This window comes from Tasmannia lanceolata, unplaced genomic scaffold, assembly GCF_043159265.1.
Source record: "Tasmannia lanceolata isolate RefF3 unplaced genomic scaffold, GAP_Taslan_0.1 ptg000020l, whole genome shotgun sequence".
NCBI lineage: Eukaryota > Viridiplantae > Streptophyta > Magnoliopsida > Canellales > Winteraceae > Tasmannia > Tasmannia lanceolata.
The window spans coordinates 10,991,217-11,014,492 of record NW_027518697.1 but is presented as its reverse complement, the minus strand read 5'-3'; the positions used below and the strand labels follow the sequence as shown (position 1 = coordinate 11,014,492).

The 23,276-nt window shown below is 39.0% G+C and overlaps 1 protein-coding gene across 2 annotated transcripts; it reads right to left on the bottom strand.

Moving 5' to 3' along the window:
• Nucleotides 1-474: 474 nt before the first annotated feature.
• On the bottom strand, nt 475-22,172 carry LOC143854947 (adenine phosphoribosyltransferase 1-like). Of its 2 annotated transcripts, XM_077365089.1 has the most exons (6): nt 21,888-22,170; nt 21,657-21,767; nt 11,248-11,340; nt 3,707-3,856; nt 2,228-2,286; nt 475-748 (listed from the first exon to the last, which is right to left on the bottom strand). In XM_077365089.1, the coding sequence occupies exons 1-6, from the start codon at nt 21,964-21,966 to the stop codon at nt 620-622; spliced, it is 621 nt and encodes a 206-aa protein (XP_077221204.1). In that variant the 5' UTR covers nt 21,967-22,170; the 3' UTR covers nt 475-619. The 2 variants fall into 2 exon arrangements, with proteins under 2 accessions (XP_077221204.1, XP_077221205.1); XM_077365090.1 differs by lacking the exon at nt 11,248-11,340 and having other exon boundaries at nt 21,888-22,172.
• Between the last annotated feature and the right edge of the window lie 1,104 nt (nt 22,173-23,276).

The following is a 23,276-nucleotide window of genomic DNA, read 5'->3' as shown; positions in this document are numbered from 1 at the left end:
GGCTTTGCAAGACATGTTTGCTGAAAACAATTTTATCAATTTTCTCATTCTCAGCATAGAAAAACAAGAAAGAATTGAGACAGAATGATTGCCAAATTAGCACTTTGTTGGCATCTCAAGGTGTCAACGGATCCTCTCGGGAACGGACCCACCTATGTCTTAGTCAGACCCATTCAAATCCCTCATTGGGGATTGGATTCAGAGTGGATTTGGACTGTTCTTCGAATCCTACGATCCATTTTAAATCGGCCCCTCCATTGGAGGGTCCAATCGGGGTCGTGGTTAGTTATCTGATTCTGATAGGAATCAGAAGTTATCTGATTCTGATAGGAAATGAGTCAATGTCCATGGATCTTATAATATGTCTAGATCCTGTCCGTTTAAGTTTGGATTCGGATGGTCTATTGGACCATTTTAACTAATGATGTTTGGATCATGTTGATATCATAGAGACCAATCATAGGGTTAATCATATGTAGTCATCAAACTAAAGAGACCATTTATTAATATTTTCTCAGGGGATAGTCTATGCAACAAAAGAACTCTGAGCTTCCCTAAAGCTAAAAGAGCTCAAATTATTGCAACCCATATTAGATTAATCCATAGGGCGTAAGCTGAATCAAACACTGCCGTCAACTTCTTCAGGCAATTCCCCTATTGCTTCCTTTGTCAAAAGTTCTACGGAATCATCAGTAACTTCAGCTTTTACAAGAACAAAGAGAGGTATTTCCCCTAATCGGTCACGGCCCTGCATCGGCGAAAATGCATATTAGTATGAGTAAATCAAACACAGATTAAGAGAACACAGGCAAAATTAAGGAAGGAAATAACACCAAAAATTGTTCTTCTTACTATCCCAAAAACTTTAAAGCATGGTGGCTGCCACTGGGCAGTAATGAACTCATGATTTGATACCATGTTATCAAACATGAGAGCAGAAACAAGTAGCTTACACACCCAAAATTGCTTGCAGTCATATAAACATGACTGTACTGGAATGGCAACAGAGTGTGAAGATGCATAAAACTGAAAGTAAGGAGGAGTGGGTTCATTCTGGTATCACCATGAATATCTTTCCTTCTAATACATGTTTCCTAGAAGAAAGATTCAGCAACTTCAATCCATAAGGAACCTAACCACCTTATGCCTTCTTTTATGATGCTGTCATGAGGGCAAGAGCCTAGGAGGGAGATGGAGATAGAAGCAGACAGAAATCCAAGGAAAGGAAAAGAAAGAAACTGGGAAAATGTTTCTTCACGCAAAAGGAAAGACCAGCACACAAGGGAAAGCAATAGTTCCCACTCAAGGATTTAAATGTCAGTTTCGGCCACAACCGAAACCGAAAACAGAAATTTAGGCTGAAATCATATAAATTTTGGAAAAAAAGAAATTCGGTAATTTTTAAAATTTCGGCCGGAATTTCAGTAATTTTGGCAATTTCGGTGGAAATCGTAAAATTTCGGTAGAAATCTTGTAAATTTCGCCGGAATCATGTAAAAAAGTGATTCAATGTATTTTCAGTGTCAGTTTGGACCGAAACCGAAATATTTCGGCTGAAATTTCGGATTTTGGCCGAAATTAAAAACTTTGTTCCCACTAACCTTGGAAGAGAAGAAGCTCATGCCTTTCGAAGTCTGGAGGTGTGCAAAATGCGAATAGCACAATTTCAAGCAGAGATCGGAATCCATGTGATAAATTGACGGCTAACAGTGAAATAAAAAGGGGATAGTAATGCTAGGTTATTTGCTGGAAGCTGGCTGAATGATGGGAGAATATCATGTTAAGCAATGGAAAGTTCTTATCAATCTCAGTTACATGGGAGGAAGTTCAGGAAAGAGTTTGCAGATTAAAACTATGATTGATAGGAAGGGTGTCAGACAAATGTTGCCATGGGAATATGGAGAAGATGAAGGTCTGGATGCAAAAGAAATGGAGATTTCATTTAAGTTCTTACCCAAAGAGGATAAGCAGGAATGAAGTTATATTCCAGTTCAACTCGGAAGATACAACCAGCAGAATCAGCCGATCATGAGGATACACATATGCAGGCCCAATTGAGATGCTCTATCCTTGAAACCACATATATTAAAGATTAAGTTCCCATTGTTGATTGGGAAACCATTTATATTAAAGATAAGTGTTTCAACTTGAGGTATGCTATTCTCCACCATAAACTGAGGCTAAGAAGCTAAAGCGTATTTGTAATAGACAAAAGAAGAAATCACACCTTTAGCTCTGGCAATTCGATAACACAGGCACATTCAACCACCTCTGCTTCGACACGTTCTGCAAGGGAAAACAAATATAACATGAAAAAACAAAAAAACAAAAGCAAAACAGTAGAATTACCTGTTATGATTGACCAGGAAAAACAGTAAACAAAAATTTTCATAATATCATGTTGAGAAAATACTATAAAAAGAAGCGAATGTTAGAAGAAAGACGTTATAATAAATCAATAATCCAACTAGATACTAGAACAAATGTAACACAGGATACTTTTTCAAAATATGTAAAATAGAAAATAGAAAATCCATGTAGAAAACCAACCCAGGACAGATTCTGGTAGGAAATAACATAAATGGGGATCTGTAACTTGCAATCATGAGCTTCAGAAAAAGATTCCATCAAGTAAAGATCGTGCTATGTGGCAAGATTGCACCTTAGAAAAGTAATATGTTGAAATCTCTCAGAACAATTAAAAATTATGTGGCAGTCATCGCTATGGAAACGGTTTAGTCTTGGAGAATCATGCAGATCGCTCCACGCAACCCATTATAGTCCAAAAAAGTATCCGAATTGTTTTGAAGTATATTCGACTGTTATGGTTGTGATTTGTGATATGGTGGAAAGGAAAGATATGCACGTGAAGCAGTTGGAGATCAATCTATGGGATGTATTCATTTTACATTTTGTGACCAAAGGTGAGCTAGAGGTAAGAATTGTCTCAAGTATCATTTGGACAGAACACATATGGATTGAAACCATCTACTTTAAATGTTTGAGGTTTATATTATTTGTAATTGAATGATGATTTAAGATTGTAAAATGTGAAAACAAAAGCACATCTATTTGTCATGATTTATACTATTTTTTGCAAATGGTTTTTATTTTTATTTTTTAAAACTTTTAAATTGTAGAAATTAGAAATTTTGTGAGGGGTACCCACTTCGATGTGGCTCACTGATTCAATCAATCAACATCATAAAAAAGAAGAAGAACATATTATTGCCTTAAAAGGGCTCCGATCTGTTTGAATCATACTAAGAACGAGTGATTGCACCACCGATCCATAAACAGAATATCAAAAGAAATGGAAAGAAGCTGTAGGAATTGGTAATATCACACAGCTTGTAGGATCATAAAAATGCACATGACTATGATAACAATAGGTCAATATCACTCCTGTGGTATTTGTAAGCACCAGAATCATTGGATCTAACCTCATACATGCTTCATAGTTAGAAAGGTTACACACACACACATACACACACACACACACACACACACACACACACATATATATATATATGAGAAATCTCTCTCTCTCTCTCTCTCTCTCTCTCTCTCTCTCTCTCTCTCTCTCTCTCTCTCTCTCTGTGTGTGTGTGTGTGTAACGGTGATTCTCATCATCCAACAAACAATAAAAAAATATATTTTGTATCAATGTATTGTATATCTAAAGCACCAATGATTAACAGATTACCTAGTATCCTGACAGCAGCAGATAGGGTACCCCCGGTCGCAATGAGATCGTCAACAATTAGGACACGTTCACCTGCCTGAACAGCTCCAACATGCATCTCAATTCGGTCAGTTCCATATTCCAAAGCATACTCTTCTGAAATCACCTCACCTAATGAACCATCAAGATCATTAGTAAATCTATGCAAGTATAAAAATCATTAAAAGCACTCAAACAGAAGGCTGTACATTCAACATATACATAAAAGATAACGAAAATAAACCTACCATAGAGACATATTTAGCCCCTCATAATCTCTCAACAAAGAGTGAATAGGGAGGAAAGATCCAAATAAGTGATGAAATGAAAAAAAAATATCGAATAGAATTCTACGGACACAATTCCAGATATACTGACAAGAAACCTACCAGAGACATATTTAGCCCATCATAATCTCTCGGCAAAGAGTAAATAGTAAAGGGAAGATCTAAGAAACGACCAAATGAATAAAAGAACAAAGAATAGAATTTCGGGGACACAATTCTAAAATGCACAGAGAGAGTGACATGCCATATGAAAATCGATATCGACTAAAGCTAGTCTCTTACACATTATACAACTCCAATTTGTTATCAACGGCGACTTCTACCACACATTATTTTCAACAATGCTCTGACCCCTAGAGAAATTGATGACACGCCGACTTAGTCATTTTTACACATTATATACCCCTAATTTGTTATAAACGACAACTTCATACCACATTATTTTCAAGGAATGATCTGACTCTTGATACTAGAGAAACTGATGGCATGTTTCCTGTTACAAGATATGAATTGCCGTTCTGAGACACCCACAAATAATTAGACACAAAAAGAACATGCTATAGTAATGAAATTAAGTAGCCATTTTTTTCGTTCCGTAACATAAGAGAAACAAGTGATCCATAAGCTCTGTTCTTGAGAATCTAGCTCATTAAAGCTGAAAAGATGTCAGAACCGAAAAGATTTTAGATTATTAATTTCTCCAATAATATGTTAAAAGGAATAAGTCCCACAGACCTCCTTGTTTAGCATCCTAGAGGAGCATTATTCTTGAAATTATTTGATGCCTCTTAAAGTAAGAAAGATGCAAAGTACCAGTGAAACAAGTTGATTGATCACTTTATAGCTGGAAATGAAAAGAACATGGTTTGCATCATATCGCGCAGCTTGTAAAAGTATTACTGCATAAAGGAAATATTGATATGGAATTCATGTGCAATGCAGTGGATATACCTAATGGCAGGGGATAATACATGTATGAAAAATTCCAAAGGTTTATATATTGCAAAGATGAGCACAATGACTAACTTTATGTGTAATCATGAATTTATTCATAAGCATGCCTGTGTTAAGCTAGAGGAAGATAATGGAAAGACAAAAAAATAGCTATTACAGTGATGCCACTAGCTATTGCGGCTTACCACTTCAAAATATCTCATCCTCAAATACAAAAAAAGGATGTAAAATAAAAAAAATCGCAACATTGTCATGATATTATTGTGATAAATGATAAAAATTAAAATATCGTGATAATGTATAAAATCTCGGGATTATGTCGCTTTATCAAAATGTCACAATAAAATTGCAATATTTTGAAAAAGGTCAGAGATATTTGTGACTATGTCTAGAATTTGATTATGGAGAACATGAAAGGAGAAAGTAAGATCTGAAAAGAATGTTCTAATACCAACTAGAAAATAAAGAAAATAAAATTGGAGAAAAAATGTATTTCTGGGTGTAATTGGTCTATGACATTAATGGTCTCTGTTAGAAGGTGTATTGCATAGCCTAAGGGCATAGTGGTCTTTGTATGTTTTCTTTATATATAAATACTAGAGTAAGGGGGAGCAAACCCTAACTTCTTCCTTTTCTCTCTAATCTCTTCTCCTCTCAACATGGTATCAGAGCCCTAGGGGTTTTTGTGCCCTAGGGACCATTGGAGGAGCTCTCCTTCTCCTTCTTCTCTCCTCCCTCCCTCCATCACGCTCCTCCTTTTTCTCCTTCTTCTCGCCCAACCTTCCCACACGCCCCTGCTCCTGCTCCTCCTCCTCCCTCGCTCTCTCTCTCTCTTCCACCCCAATCTCTTCCTCTTTCTTCCCATTTTCACCCTTCCCTTCATTTCCCTCATTAAAACCCTCATTTTTCCCTACTAATCACATTTCCTATCCCTCATGAAACCTTAAATCCCTAACCCTCCCACCCTAAGTTCTAACCCTCTTTCTCTCTATGGTCTAAATTTCTTCCGCCCCTCTTTTCTTCTTCGCTCCGCGACTCCGACGTTTCATCTTCTCCATTTATGCCCTAGAGGCCCTATTATGTCTTTTTTTTTTCTCTCCTCTCCTTCGTCGGAGTCGCGCCACATTCTCTCACCACACATAGTGGTCTCTTTATGCCCTCGAGGCCTTCTCATTTCTCTTGTCCCTTACTTTGACGTCGTGTGTTGTCTATTTTGACTTCGTTCCTTCTATGGATCCTCCTATTGTAGACAATCCCTCTCTCGGGCAAACCTCTTCTTCTTCTACCCCTATTTCCCATTCATCGGGTGATGCCTCCTTCCTCCCGATGACCACGGTCAAGCTTGATGGTTCCAATTACATGAATTGGAAAGTGGCGGTGGAAGTTTATCTCATTGCCAAAAGGAAGGTCTACACCATATGCCCTCGAGGCCTTCTCATTTCTCTTGTCCCTTACTTTGACGTCGTGTGTTGTCTATTTTGACTTCGTTCCTTCTATGGATCCTCCTATTGTAGACAATCCCTCTCTCGGGCAAACCTCTTCTTCTTCTACCCCTATTTCCCATTCATCGGGTGATGCCTCCTTCCTCCCGATGACCACGGTCAAGCTTGATGGTTCCAATTACATGAATTGGAAAGTGGCGGTGGAAGTTTATCTCATTGCCAAAAGGAAGGTCTACACCATACGTCGTGACCCTCCTGCGGCTTTGGATCCCAGTTATGAGCAGTGGGAAACGGATGATGCTCATATCCGTAGTTTACTCTGGCAGAGTATGATCCCACAGATTTCAGGGACTATGATGCAGCTTCCGACTGCAAAGAGGATTTGGGATCATACTGCGGTTATGTTTTCAGGCGTTGGTAACCTCTCCCGTATTAGTGCCACATATTCTGCGTTGATGCATCTTCGGCGTGGTGACACCCCTCTTTCTACATATTATGGTCAGTTCGTCTCTCACTGTCAGCAGCTTGACATTTTTCTGCCCTTGACGACAGACTTAGCCGTCGCCGCTCGGCAGCGGGATCAGCTTCGCGTTGTTCAGTTTCTCGAGACCTTGGGCCCCGAGTTTATGTTTTTTCGCCAGCAGATTTATGGTTCTGGCACTATGCCTTCCCTCGAGGAGGTCTATCAGCGGGCACAACAGTGTCTAGGTGGAGCCTCTCTTACTCCTGCTGTTTTTGATGGTCATGCTACCGCGGCATATGCAGTAGGAGATCGTCCTGCCCGTGGTGGTGGGATGTTTGGCCGAGGCCGTGGCCGTGACTCTAGTCGTGGCGGACGTACCATGGGTACGGATTTATCTAGTGGCAGGGGATATGGTGGCCGACCTCGTCCATATTGTACACATTGCCGGCACGAGGGCCACCGTGATGAGACCTGTTATGTGCTACATCCTGAGCGTCGTCCCCCGCCGCCATCTCAGTTCGGGCGATCAGCGCACCTTTCTACTCTGGACGACTCTGATCCTCGAGCATCTTCCTCCGGCTTCAGCCCAGCTGTACCGTCTTTCACTCAGGCCGACTATGATGAGCTCCAACGCCTACGCTTGGCCGCCCATCCTCCCAGTGCTGGCTTTGCATAGCCAGGTAGCACTCCTGCCTCTCTTCTCAGTAGCTCAAGCTCTTGGATCATTGATTCGGGAGCCTCGAACCATGTGACAGGTAGTCTATCATCACTCAGGTCTTTTCACCCTCTTTCCTCTCAGTCTATGACCCTCGCTGATGGCCGTACTACTCCCATTTCTGGTACAGGGAGTACCTCTCCCTACCCTGGTCTTACTCTCTCCTCTGTGCTTTGTGTTCCCCAGTCTCCCTTTAACTTACTTTCAGTCAGTCAGCTCACTAAATATCTTAACTGCTATGTCTCATTTTATCCATCTTATTGCTTATTACAGGATCTTGCGACTGGGAGGACGATTGGTAAAGGACGTGAGGTAGCTGGGTTGTATCGTCTGGATGAAGGTCCCCCCCGTACCATTTTACACAGTTTTGTCGACGCCTACCAGTGGCACTGCCGCCTTGGTCATCCATGCATTGAGCGCTTACGGCGCACCTCTATAGTTTCTGTTCCTATTCAGTCTTTTCAGTGCGAGGCCTGTGAACTTGGAAAACACCACCGTGTGTCTTTTCCCTCTAGGCTTGTTAGTCGGGCCTCGCACCCTTTTGCTTTAGTGCACTCTGATGTATGGGGTCCCCTGAGAACTCATTCTATTTTTGGATATAGATATTTTGTTGTTTTCATTGATGACTATTCTCGCATGACTTGGCTGTATTTGCTTCACGATCGTTCTGAGGTTTTCTCTGCTTTTCGAACTTTTCATTCTGAGGTTACAAATCAGTTTGATTGTACCCTCAAATGCTTGCACACAGATAATGCTAGAGAATATTTCTCCACTACCTATGGGTTCCAGGATTTTCTTTCCAGTCGGGGTATTCTCCACCAGTCTTCCTGTGCTCACACTTCTCAGCAGAATGGTGTGGCTGAAAGGAAGATGCGCTCTTTACTTGATGGGGCTCGCTCTCTTCTTATTCAGATGCGAGTTCCCAAGAGCTATTGGGGTGATGCTGTTCTTACTGCATGCCACCTTGCCAACCGGCTTCCATCTTCGGTTCTTGGTGGCTCTTCCCCCTTTGATGTGTTATACCCTGGTCATGACCCCTTTCCTATCACCCCTAGGGTCTTTGGGTGTGTGTGTTTTGTTCACCACCTTGGTCCTGGCTTTGATAAGCTGGACCCTCGGGCTGAACGATGCATCTTTCTTGGGTACTCCCGTACCCAGAAAGGTTATCACTGTTACAGTCCTCGCCTGCGTCGGTCCTTTGTGTCTGCTGATGTCACATTCTTCGAGTCTGAGTCCTACTTTGTATCTTCTCATGAGACTCCTTCCACAGGTCCTGACTCGGACCTTCCTCTTCCCCTCCCCACCCTTCAAGCTCCTCTCCTCTCCCCTCCTGTATTAGTTCCTGAGACTATTCCTGTTTGTGATCCCTCCTCTTCACTACAGGCTCCTGAGGCTACTGAGGCTCCTCCTCCCGCTCCTCCGCAGACATATCCTCGTCGACCGAGATCTACAGCTCATCCTCCTCCGCCTGCGCCATCGTCCTTGCAGCCGGAGATCACACCCTCCACATCTCAGGTACCTATCTCTCCTACTCCTACTTCAGATTCTCCCATTGCTTCTCGTACTCGTTCTCACAGTACTGCTCACCCGATTTCCTCTGTTATTTCATATGATTCTCTCACCCCGATGTTTCGGAGTTTTGTTTCCTCTTTGTCCTCTGTTTCTTTGCCACAGTCTTTACCAGCTGCACTTGATCATTTGGGATGGCGTGCGGCCATGGATCTTGAGATGGAGGCCCTCCAGGCCAATAAGAAATGGGAGTTAGTTCCTCTTCCTCCTGGGGCTCGACCAGTTGGTTGTCGCTGGGTTTATGCCGTCAAACACTTACCTGACGGTACTATTGAGCGCCTTAAGGCGCGGTTGGTGGCAAAAGGCTATACTCAGACCTTTGGTGTTGATTATTTAGAGACTTTTTCGCCGGTCGCTAAGATTCCGTCTGTTCGTGTTCTTCTATCTCTTGCAGTTACACATGATTGGCCTCTGCATCAGTTAGATGTCAAAAATGCCTTTTTACATGGTGAGCTTACTGAGGAGGTGTATATGGAGCAACCTCCTGGGTATGTTGCTCAGGGGGCGATGTCCTCCTCAGTATGTCGGTTGCGGAAGTCTATATACGGTCTCAAGCAGTCTCCTAGAGCCTGGTTTGGACGATTTAGTGATGCTATCATGCACTATGGCATGAAGCAATGTGCAGTTGATCACTCCGTCTTCAGTTCTCATTCCACTACTGGTTGTGTGCTATTGATAGTATATGTCGATGACATCATCATTACAGGCAGTGATTCAGAGGGGATACGCAGGTTGAAAACCTTCTTGCAGAACGAGTTTTCAACCAAAGATTTGGGTCGTCTCAGATACTTTCTAGGCATTGAGGTTGCATATTCTACTAGAGGTCTCTCCCTCTCACAGAGGAAATATGTACTAGATCTTCTTGAGGAGACAGGTCACCTTGGAGTGAAACCTGCGTCTGTTCCCATGGACCCAAATGGGAAACTTCTTCCAGAAGAAGGAGATTTATTAGATGACCCTGGCAGATATAGGAGGCTGGTGGGTAAGCTCATATACCTTACAGTCACTCGTCCAGATATATCATTTGTTGTTGGCTCAGTCAGTCAACATATAAGCTCACCCCGTACTTCTCACTGGGCAGCAGTGATTCAGATTCTTCGCTACTTGAAAGAAGCACCAGGGAAAGGACTCCTATTCAAGAAGCTTGGTCATACCCGAGTAGAAGGCTTCTGTGATGCAGACTGGGCAGGATCTCCAGCAGATAGGAGATCTACCACTGGATATTGCACCTTTGTTGGTGGCAATCTAGTGTCGTGGAAAAGTAAGAAGCAGGACATAGTCTCCAAGTCGAGTGCCGAATCAGAGTATCGTGCTATGTCTCATACCAGCGGGGAGCTTATTTGGTTACGTTCTCTCCTTTCAGAGATTGGTTTCTCTTCATCTGCTCCAGCTCAGCTGTATTGTGACAATCAAGCTGCAATTCATATAGCTACCAATCCAGTCTTTCATGAGAGAACCAAGCATATAGAGGTTGATTGCCACTTCATTCGCCAAATGATACAAAGAGGCGAGATTCATGTTTCTTTCACGAGATCTGCTGATCAGTTAGCAGATGTGTTTACAAAGCCCTTAAGCTATACAAAATTGAGTGACATATGTAACAAGCTTGGAATGTACAATATATACATTCAAGCTTGAGGGGGAGTGTTAAAAGGTGTATTGCATAGCCTAAGGGCATAGTGGTCTTTGTATGTTTTCTTTATATATAAATACTAGAGTAAGGGGGAGCAAACCCTAACTTCTTCCTTTTCTCTCTAATCTCTTCTCCTCTCAACAGTCTCATTTTCTAATCTTTGTTAATAGCAACATAATTAAATTACAATAGTATCACTACTAAAAGAGAGTCAGCTCGAACACAAAAGTAGTCACTAAAAAATAATTATATCCCTAAAACTTCAAAAAAAATTACTGTATTTATTGAGCTAGAATGCTGTACTGCACATTCAATCTGCACGCCTCAACAAAGTAATCAGTGGCTAGATAGTCAACATAAACGAAATAGGATGGATGAGAAGAAAAAAAGTAATAAGCAACTAGATAATCAACTATGTAATTATCACATTTACGAAATAGGATGGATGAGAAAGAGATACCAGGCAATTTCTTTGGCTTTCTCATAGCAACAAACTTTGCCCCAATAGCAAAAGCAATAGGCGGGCCAAATATGAAACCTCTTGCTTCAATTCCTGTAATATAAAAACAAGTGCTCTTGTCGAAATTCAAGCAAAAAGGTCATAGATATCATGGGCAACTAATAAATGATTTAGATAAGAGGATCAAATGTAACACTAGCAAATAAATAATCCAGATTCAAAGATAATTTAGCTATTATATGGGGCCTTCACAGCATTTTACTTGAAAAAGTACTGGAGGGAAAAAGTAGAGGTGGGGGCACTGACTGGCTGATTGTCCAAACCATATATCTGCTACGCCCCAATTGGATGGGCCATGCCCCAAAAGTTCCCCCCATGGGACAGCTCTAACCCTTCGATTTGTGGATATATTTCTGAATCTAGATCCTCCTGCACTTTATGGTCTAACCATCCATTTACAAGCCAAAATCAAACAGAATTCCCGAATCTATATCATTCTGTCCTTTTATATTTTAACCATTCATATACAGGCCAAAATCAATAGGATTAGGATTGTCCGATAGGAAATACCATTGTGGCAAGATCTATCCATGATGGGAGACAGAAGACAATAGTTTAGATCATCAACATTTGGTAATACTTTTCTAAGCAAAATCTATAATAGCTCAAGAAAAAATCAGGTTTGCCTAGTTCATGCCAAAAACAGCGAAAGTTTGATCTAATGTTGACAAGTTTATTTGTCAGTCGTTTGATTCTTTGACTCAGCAGTCTCAGTCATTTGACTCTGGAACGTTCATTCATTTGACTCATCAGTCTCAGCCATTACGCTTTTTTTTTGGAAAGAATGTGTTGGGCTCACTTGGTTGATAACATTTTCCAATGTACAAACTGAACTTGCTCCAAGTCCTTTTCATAAAATAAATTACAATTATTGCACTTATTTTTAAAATTACAGTTACAATAAGTTTAATAAACATAAATGTCAGAAATACAAGCTATTATTTGATTATTTAGGACATGAATCTTAAAACAATAGCAGATAGACTGACAAAGAGAAGAATAACTTTAGTTTCTCATTGACCATCGGCTAACCATGTTGCTACAAATGCACTTATCATTCATGGTTCAATGTCAAAGGCAAAAAAAGAGAGAAAGAGAACCTCACAGATCTGTAAGTCCCAAAGGGTATGTCTTTTTGCCTATTGTATTTCATTATCTCATTCTTTTATTAACAGTGTCATTATGCAATCCTAAGGTATTGAATTCATTTTTATAAAGCCTTAGAGTAGTTTAGTTACTCTCTTTAATTATTCTTGTAATATACATATCATTTTACACTGACCAGGTAATTATACACATTCAACCATTCCATGAGGAACCTTCAATTTTCTTGTCCCTAAATTACTGAAAGATGGGATTCTAGGGCTGCTTGAAGAGATTAATTTCCAGAATATTTCAGAGCTAAAGAACAACAATCAAAATAGCTTTTGATTTTCTAAATAAATTGTTACGTGCGTAATACCGAAGTCGCCTTTCCTCTATTTTTCTTTATCCATTCTTCATTTATTAGCTTAGTAACTGCACATGCCCTTAGTTACTTTAATCATTTCTTAATTTTTAATGATTATTTTAATCATTTCTATAATTTCTTAGATTTAGCTAAATCATCATAATTCATAACTCAAGTATTAGTATGGGCCTTCTAACTGCAATCAGGTGATTATGCACATGCAATCCAATCGAGAGGCATCTCTTTGTACTTTTTCCCCAAACATTTCATGGTATAATTCCAGAGTCATAGCCTTGTTTGACAACATTAATAGTTCAAAATTTTCAGATGTGATGGAGAACAATTAGATTGGTTCTTTTTTGTGCTTTTAACATTTTATTTTATCATATGGACGGGATTGTCACTGGTAAGTGCAGTATCATAAATCAAACTAAAGATTTGTTAAATACAGAGATCTTGATGGATTAAAAATGTTCTTGTCTGTCCACAGGCTGTTTTGCCGATCAAAATTTGGAAAAGTATGAAAATTAGTCTCAATACTCAGACAATCATATTATGTTTCAATAATCAAACGTTTATCTTCTATAGGCTCAAACAAGCTCCTAATACCAGGTTTGAAAAATCCAGTAGTAGATATTCAGGTAAGATTTGTTCAGATCATTAAAACAGGGCTATGTATATTATTCTCTTATAGTGACGTTAAGTACTTGGTTTTGTTCTTGTCCTCATCTCAATGTAGACATGCTATCTTGTTTATTTGTGTTGATGATATAATTGTGATGGCAATGAAACTATTGATAATACTTTGGTACATAGCAATTTGATTGTCCGTGCTCACCTTTTCGACAATAAGATAGTCGATAGACCTTATTGAGCTTTCCCTAAGCTCTGGTCAATGGAGAGCCACTTTTGTAATCTGATATGTTGTCAACAGATTTTGGGAAGCTTTATGCATTGTCAATGGAGAGCCACTTTTGCAATCTGATATGTTGTCAACAGATTTTGGGAAGCTTTATGCATCTTACGATGTCAAGGCCTGACAGTGCAATTATGCAATGTGGTTGGTTAGACCGTTAGATATGGACCACACCCCTGACTGTTCAGTAATTGTCGCTCATCTGAATATTTATTATCTGTTCATGAGGTTTATTTTCCCCATTTTCCACTTCACCCTTGACAGGTTTATTTGCGATTAGCTTAAGTATGTGAGGAGTGTATCCATGATATCATTTCCATGCACAGAAAATTGGTGCACCTGTTGAGCTTATTGTTAAAATTTACTCAAGTCAAGGAAAGCCAGTTTCCACGTTTTCAGTTTGTCACGATATCACGGACCTCAGTGCCCACATATTTGTGTGATTAAAAATGTATGTCTTAAAATAAACTCGATTGAAGGAAAGCCAGTTACCAGTTTTCAGTCTTCTCATAATATCACAGATCTCCATTGCCCACATATTTGGGTGGTTAAAAGATTTATGACTGAGCACTAGACTGCGCACTAACCATTGACTCCGAATTGTATGCTACATTAATCGTAATTCGTTTTCCCTCTTCACCAGCATTCCAGTTGCCAGCTTATGCACATACTGTTTAGGAATCCATTACTATGTTTGAATAGGAAAATTTAGGCAAGTATTTGGGATTCCTCTATATATAATTTAGGGATCATGGCCATTGAAGACAGACTTGATGAATAAAAAAATACAGCTTTGACCAAATTGAAATCCATTGAGGATTTTCTCCCGTAAGAAGCTGCACAAAAAGCAACACCACCAATTTGGTGATTTTGATCCCTCTCTTGCTCTCTTCTTTTGGAATTTATCCAATGTATCTTTGAGACCTATCTGCTTAGAAATGTTTATCTCTGCTTTTGCTGCATCACATTGGTATCAAGCCAGGTTGATCTTAAATTTGCAATAGCAGCCTGACGCCCGCAACTACCAAAGCAAAACCAGGCCCAACAAGGTGAGATGTTGGAGATGTGAAGAATGATTGGGCAACTATCGCACGAGGTGCAAGGTTTGCGACGTAGAGATAGAAGAAAAGACAGATTACAGGTACCGAAAGGTAAGAGCGACCCTTTTACATCTACTTGAAGATAGATTTGAAAATGATGAAGTAAATATAAAAGATAATGAACATGATTTGGATGACGGTATGGAAAATTGAGTACGAGAGGTAGGATATCACAAATATTATATATAAATCTAAATATATGTATTTTATTCATAATATATAAATGTACAAATGCATAGAGAGACGTGTAGACATAATTGGCACTTGATCTGTTTGAGGGTATAGTAGGAATTTTGTTGGAAATTAATCTTGACCACTAGATCATGATCATCTATCCACTTGACTTCTTGGCTTGGAAGATTCTTGACCACATTGGAAATCTCCTTTGTGGCATTTAATAGCCTAGGGACTATGTTTTGTGTTTTGGAATTGTGCTAGTCATTTACTTTTCATGTGATGTGTTAGTGGTACTTAGGGAAGCTAAGATTAGTTAAGTCTTATTAAATTCGGATTTGGAATATAGGTTATGTTTTAGACTATGTATCTTCTTCATTTGTAAGTTCTTTAAGTGAAATTTGAAGGGTTTTGAGTAGTACAACAACTTGGGTTACTTTCTTTGTGTGTTTGATATCAAGAGAACAATCTTCTTCTCTTGAAACTCATCTTCTCCCTCCAACCTCGTTGGTTTCATTCCAACAAAGTGGTATCAAAGCATAGCTTGAAGGTTGATCATGGCTTCCAATATGTTGCAACCTCAACTTCCTCGATTCAATGGCAAGAACTACAACCAATGGAGCATCCAAATGAAGGTTTTGTGTGGATCTCAAGATCTATGGGATATTGTTGAGACCGGCGTTGAAGAACCGGAGGATCAAACGGCTCTCACTCCACAACAAATCAATGAGTTGAAGGACAATCGAAAGAAAGGCAAGAAGGCTTTGTTCTTTATCTATCAAGCGGTGGATGAAGTCATCTTTGAACGAATTTCATCGGTGACTACGGAAAAAGAAGCATGGGATACACTCTATACATCGTAGAAAGGAGAAGACAAAGTAAAGTTGGTAAGATTACAAACCCTTAGATGTGAGTTTGATGCATTAAGGATGAAAGATTCAGAATCGGTTGAAGATTTTTTCAATCGTGTTATTTCTCTTGTGAATCATTTGAGAGTAAACGGTGAAGATATTCAAGATCAAAGGATAGTAGAGAAAATCCTTAGAAGTTTGACTCGAAAATTTGAGTATATTGTTGTTGCAATTGAAGAATCAAAGGATCTTGCTTCTTTATCCATAGAAAGTTTGTTAGGATCACTCCAATCCCATGAACTACGAATGAAGCAATTTGATTCTTCTCCTCTAGAACCAACTTTTCAAACTCAAGTCTTTTTCAGGGGAGGCTCTAGAGGAAGAGGAAGAAATTCTTTTCGTGGAAAAGGGAGAAATGGTGGAGAAAGAAATCAAGAATATGAAAAAGATGAAGGTGGTTCTTCTACAAGAGGAAGAGGGGGAGGAAGACCTCTATCCCAAATTCAATGCTATCATTGTCAAAAGTTTGGTCATACCATGAAGTACTGTAGAAAGAAGATTGCGGAAGAAAACAAGAAAGACTCCACCTTCATGCATGAGAAAGAAGAAAGTAAAGAAGAAGACACTTTTCTTGCTTGTAATGTGCAAAAAGTGGCTCTTAAAGAGACGTGGTATATTGATAGTGGTTGTAGTAACCACATGACCGGCAATAAAGGCGTATTTGTAAAGTTAGATGAATCTCTCCAAAGTGAAGTTCGAATGGGTGATGACAAGAGGCTTTCCTTAAGGGGAAGTGGTGATATTCTTGTTCAAACAAAGAAAGGGGTCAAGCGCATCTCCAATGTTTTCTATGTTCCCGGTCTAAAGCACAATCTCTTGAGTGTTGGGCAACTTCTAATAAAAGGGCACGATGTTCATTTCAAGGAAGATGTATGTGAAATCAAAGACAAGAATCATGTTCTCATAGCCAAGGTGAGAATGACTCAAAACAAGATGTTTCCTCTAAAGTTTAGTGAAGCTTTTCCTTGCTTCAACACTATTGTCAAAGATATGTCATGGCTATGGCATCTTCGCTATGGTCACTTGAGCTTTAGCACTTTATCTCTCATGAACAAGAAGCATATGGTGAGAGGCATGCCGAATATCGACCGCCAAGATCAAGTGTGTGAAGGATGTGCACTTGGAAAGCATCAAAGAGACTCTTTTCCCATCGGAAAGGCATGGAGGGCATCAAATCCTCTTGAGCTAGTTCATTCGGATTTATGCGGGCCTATGCAAACAACATCAATTGGAGGTAATCGATATTTTCTCACCTTCATTGATGATTATAGTAGAAAGACATGGCTTTATTTTCTTAAAGAAAAATCGGAAGTCTTTGGATGCTTTAAAACTTTCAAGAGCTTGGTTGAAAAGCAAAGTGGTTTCATGTTGAAAACTTTGCGTTCCGATAGAGGTGGTGAATATGTTTCTCATGAGTTTGAGAATTTCTTGAAAGAAAATGGGATTCGGCATCAACTTACCACTCGGTACACACCTCAACAAAACGAGGTTGCCGAAAGGAAGAATTGGACGATTATGGAATTGGCTAGAAGTATGTTGAAAGCTAAAGGGATGCCTAATATGTTTTGGGCGGAAGCCGTTGCATGTGCTATTTATCTCTTGAATCGGGCATCATCAAAAAGTGTTCAAGGTATGACTCCTCAAGAAGCTTGGAGTGGTCATAAGCCTTGTGTTTCTCACTTGATAATTTTTGGTAGTATTGCCTACTCTCATTTGCCGGATGAAACAAGAAGAAAATTGGATGATAAATCTGAAATATGTATCCTTGTTGGATATAGTGAAAGTTCAAAAGCGTACAAGTTGTTCAATCCCATGACTAAGAAAATTGTCATAAGTATGGATGTGAAGTTCAATGAAGAATAATGTTGAAATTGGAATCAAAGTGAGAAGAAGAAAGAAGTTTTGGAGATATGGATGAAAGCAAAGATACTCATGACGGTGGAATTAAAGAAAATGAAGAAGATATGGCTCCTACTATCACTCCATATTCTTCTCCATCTTCTTCGGCTCCATCATCTTCATCGTCTTCAACAAGTCTTGACTCTCTTCCAAGGAAGACAAAAGCATAAGAGAAATTTATGAAAAGTCTAGAAGAATTACCGATGAAGAGTTGGCAAATTTTGCTTTGTTTGCCGATGCCGATCTGATTAGTTTTGAGGAAGCATGTCAAGAAGAAAAGTGGAAGCAAGCAATGAATCAAGAAATGTATTCAATCCAAAGGAACAATACTTGGGAGCTAACGGAGCTTCCAAATGGGCAAAAGACTATCGGTGTGAAGTGGATTTACAAGACAAAGTTGAATGCAAGTGGTGAAGTTGAAAAGTATAAAGCTCGCTTAGTAGTAAAAGGCTACAAGCAAAGGTATGGCATTGATTACAAAGAAGTGTTTGCTCCCGTTGCTCGTCTTGAGACAATTCGTATGGTTCTAACTTTAGCGGCACAAAATAGTTGGAAGGTTTATCAAATAGATGTCAAATCGGCATTCTTAAATGGGTTTCTTGAAGAGGAGGTGTATGTTGATCAACCTCCCGGTTATGTGAAGAAAGGTGAAGAAAGCAAAGTGTGCTGATTGAAGAAGGCTTTATATGGCTTGAAACAAGCACCAAGGGCATGGTATAGTCGCATTGACGAATATTTCATGAAGAATGGTTTTAAAAGGTGTCCTTATGAACACACCCTCTACATCAAAGAGAACACTAAAGGTGAGCTTTTGATTGTTTGCTTATATGTTGTTGATTTAATTTTTACCGGCAATAGTTCAAGTATGTGTGAAGAATTCAAAAGAAATATGATACAAGAATTTGAGATGAGCGACATGGGTCTTCTCATTTCTCTCTTGGTATTGAGGTCAACCAAAGAGATGATGGAATTTTTATTTCTCAAAAAAAGTATGTAAAGGATTTGCTAAAGAGGTTTAGAATGGAAGGTGCTACACATATTAGCACACCTATGGAAGTTGGTTTGAAACTATGCAAGAATGAGGATGAGAAAGGAGTTGATGCAACTCTTTATAGAAGTCTTGTCGGTAGTCTCATGTACTTTACGGCTACAAGACCGGATCTTAAGTTTGCGGTGAGTATGTTTAGTAGATTTATGGAATAACCAAAAAGAAGTCATTGGGAAGCCAGTAATAGAATCCTAAGGTATGTAAGTAGAAAGGTTGATCATGGGATACGTTATGGAAGAGTTAAATATTCAAGTTTGATTGGTTATTGTGATAGTGATTGGGGCGGAAGTGTTGATGATAGCAAGAGTACTTCCGGCTATGTTTTTAACATTGGTTCGGGTGCAATTTCATGGGCATCAAAGAAGCAATCGGTTGTTGCTCTTTCTACGGCGGAAGCGGAGTACATTTCATTATCTTCGACGGGTTGTCAAGCTCTTTGGCTACGATGGATATTAGAAGAACTCAAACATCCTCACGAATGTGGTACACATTTATTTTGTGATAATAATTCGGCTATTTCACTCACAAAGAATCCAGTTTTTCATGGCAAAAGCAAGCACATAAGGATCAATTATCATTTCATTCGAGACTTGGTAAATGGTGGAGTTGTCAACGTTCGTTTTTGCAAGACTCAAGATCAGTTGCGGATATTTTTACAAAGGCTTTGAAAACCGATACATTCATCAAGATGAAGGCAAAACTCGGTATTGTAGTGGTCTAGCTTAAGGGGGGCTGTTGGAAATTAATCTTGACCACTAGATCATAATCATCTATCCGCTTGACTTCTTGGCTTGGAAGATTCTTGACCACATTGGAAATCTCCTTTGTGGCATTTAATGGCCTAGGGACTATGTTTTGTGTTTTGGAATTGTGCTAATCATTTACTTTTCATGTGATAGTGTGTTAGTGGTACTTAGGGAAGCTAAGATTAGTTAAGTCTTATTAAATTCGGATTTGGAATGTAGGTTATGTTTTAGACTATGTATCTTCTTTATTTGTAAGTTCTTTAAGTGAAATATGAAGGGTTTTGAGTAGTACAACAACTTGGGTTACTTCCTTTGTGTGTTTGATATCAAGAGAACAATCTTCTTCTCTTGAAACTCATCTTCTCCCTCCAACCTCGTTGGTTTCATTCCAACAAATTTATTATTCTATTTTCTATATACTGCAGTGTAAAATCACATTTCTTCACTAAGAATTACAAATGTTCTCCCAGATTAGTGTCTAGACTCTAGAGCTGCTATACGAGCCTAATGTTTGAAATTCATTTGTACATGGAGTTTGAAACAATTAGCCATGTGCATGCCACTGGGGAGAGCCCAAGATAAATCTAAGGAAGTGTGTAGACTAGAAAGGTGACCTATGGTACCATGCCAAAAAAGAAAGAAAGAAAGAAAAGACAGGTGACCTATGGACAAAAGAAAACTCTGCGCGTCGAGTTGACAAGGTTACGAACTTTGATCAAGGATAGCGGTTGCGGTAGTAAAATGTCACCAAACAATGACACCCCATTTATCAAGCCCTAGCTATACTGTCAGGGAATGTGTATGACATGGTCATAAGCAGGTAGCACATGCAATCTTCTTATGTATAATTAATGTTTTCTTCCATCGCATCTTCTTCAAATAATATTAGAGGAAAAGCTGGACCGGGACTACGAAAGATTGCAATGACACAACCAGATGATAAATGGAAGGGTTCTTGTTGAACCCAAGGTTTTTGCCAAACAAAAGGGAGAAAAAGATTAGCATGTACATCTACCAGTCCCATGGATATATTTTGTGGCAATCAAAGCACAAGTCACATTCCATCCAATTCATTTTTTTTTCATGAAAGAACCAAACAAATCAAACTTCAAACTAGTGAACATGTGGCTCAACGAGTGATCATGACATCATTCATCCAGAGTACAATAGCAGTTTGCAGAGACATACTGATTGGCCTCTAGTAAGGGGATCAATTCTTACAGTTTGTGAAAGCTTGGCATGATAAAATGGAATTGTAGTTTGAGGGTAAGTCCTTATTTTGGATTCACACCATTTATAGATAAGAGAGTTTTGATAATTACTCATTCTTTATAGTAGCCTCATTTAAATATTTTATATGATGCCAAACGAAATAGTGAAGGGAAATCAATTCTAAATATTTTCTACTTGTCAGTTTATTTACGAGATCTATTGTTGAAGCTCATGAGTACGCTGATTCAATAGTGTTATGAACCCAAATCGGTTCCTAACGTGATCAATCTTCTTAGAGGGATGATCAGCCCCTCGACCCGCTTAGAGGGTAGGGTCAGTCTTTCTTTGTGAGCAAAAACACACTTTCCATAATAAGTTTCTTCATTGATTTGAAAAAAGACTACTTACATGTTATTTTTATCAAATGGAAAACCCACTTGACCACTTCCTCTAAAACTCCTACTCCTACCCAAGCTAATCTAAAAATCCTACCCATACCAACCAACTACAAAATCTAATCTAATTTATTCTACCCCAAGTGGGGCCCATCTAGGCATGTAACGAATAGCCATACAAACTGTGTGAGGAATCTCACAAAAGGAATAAGAAAAAAGCTTCCTTTCTAAAAAGGAAATACTCTGAAAATTATCAATCTTCTCTTATTTCTGCAAAACCTTCCACAACAACTAAATAATATGACTCAACTGCAACCATTAGAGCCCTGGAGGACTCAAACTCTTCTAAACATATCTGGCAAAAGCAACTATCCAATAAGACTCTACCAACTCAATAAAAGATAAAATAAAATAATGATAAATAAAGACATAAACCAAAAGAAACCTAACAAACTGCAAAGCCAAGTCAGTAAGTCAAGATAGGTTGTGATTGGTTACCTGCAACAACAGAGATATTTTTGTCATTGTATCTCTCTACAAACAAATCAATGGTGTCCTTAAATGCTTTGGGGTCTAGAAGCAACGTTGTTATGTCCCTAAACATGATCCCTGCCACACAAAAAAAGGGAAAAATAAATAAATCAAACCCACCTCTAAAAAAGCTGAATTATAGATTATTAGAAAGACCCAGATGATAAATCTATGATCTTTTTAGATATGAAAAAAGACCTGGTTTGGGGAAGTCTGGGATGGCACGTATTGAAGAAGAAATTCTTGCAATGCGATCGTCAACATCTTCAGAAGCCATTTTCTTACAGGAATGGATGAAGCAAGAGGGAGGAATAAAAAGATGAAAAGGAAGAGGATTTTATAAAGATTTTGTGAAGATTTCAAAAGATTTTCTGAGGCTGTTTTATGCTTTTGGCCTTTTTTTTCCTTCTGTCATGATTCTTTGAACTTGAACAGCTTGTATACTCCCTCTTTTCTAGTTAAAAGGCAATGCATTTTCGGGAATACTTCTTTTATACAAAATGGCTAATTTTGAAAAGCATCAAATCAGACACAACCGTTAAGAATTAACTCTCAATGAAGAAAAGAATATCGAATAATTACTGAATGTAGCATTCAGAGAAGGTGGTGGAAAATTGTGTAGGGTCTTTGATCATCTATCGTCAATTATTTTTGTCTCTAGTCAGCGAGATCAAGCCACGTAGTGGGTTACTGGGATTGTAACCATGAGATTACAAAACCATTTATTGAAAAAAAAAAAAAAAAACAAATGGGTGCCTCACGGCCTCACCCCCCATTTTGTATCCAACACTAAATCGATAGCCTGAGTATAAAATAAGAAGAATTCTTTGGATTTGAAGAAAAAATGAAAAATAGGCGCACATGATAGATGCCCGGAGATTGCCCAATGAAGAGATGAAAGAGAAAAGAAAAGGACAAAAAAAGATTAAAGAGTTTCACATACTTAGTAATTCATGGTTTTAAATTTCGACCGAAATCCGAAATTGAAATTTGGGATACCCGAAACTTTACATTATTTCGACTGAAATTTTGAAATTTTGAGAAATTCACCAAAAATCTCGATTTTTCTTAATTATTTAATATTTACCCGAAATTTGGGATACCCGAAACTTTACATTATTGGTTTCGTCAGGTTTCAGCCGAAATTTCGGTATCGGTGAGGACCGAAACGCATTCCAAAACTGAAAATTGAAACCATGCTTAGTATTATGTGTTCTTGTGTATTACATGTGTGGGTTTTTTTAGAGGAACAAGTGTTTTATTGAACAGAACTCTATAGAGTGAGTGAAAGAGGAGAAGTCTTTTTTCTAGGCAAGGTGGGGTATGGCGGAACCCCTACTTAGACCTGGCAAACGCGACCCGTGCCCGCGGGTCGACCCAACCCACCCGCCAATTTGCGGGCACGGGTCGGGGTTTTAGTGACCCGCCAAAACCGATCCGCGGGTGACCCAACCCGCAAAAACACGGGTTGGGTCGGGTCAACCCGCGGGCACCAGCGATTTTTTGGATTTTTTTTAACATTTTTTATTTTAAAATAGAAAGTAAGATAAGGGCTAAGAGCATCTCACTTTTTGAGCTGAAATAGAG

Excerpts from the sequence above, each read along its gene's own strand:
- LOC143854947 (XM_077365089.1), bottom strand. The coding sequence starts at position 21,966 with ATGGCTTCTGAAGATGTTGACGATCGCATTGCAAGAATTTCTTCTTCA. Across the intron at positions 21,768-21,887 it reads CCCAGACTTCCCCAAACCAG|GGATCATGTTTAGGGACATA; the intron begins GTCTTTTTTCAT and ends TTTGTGTGGCAG. Across the intron at positions 3,857-11,247 it reads AAAGCCAAAGAAATTGCCTG|GTGAGGTGATTTCAGAAGAG; the intron begins GTATCTCTTTCT and ends ATGGTTCATTAG.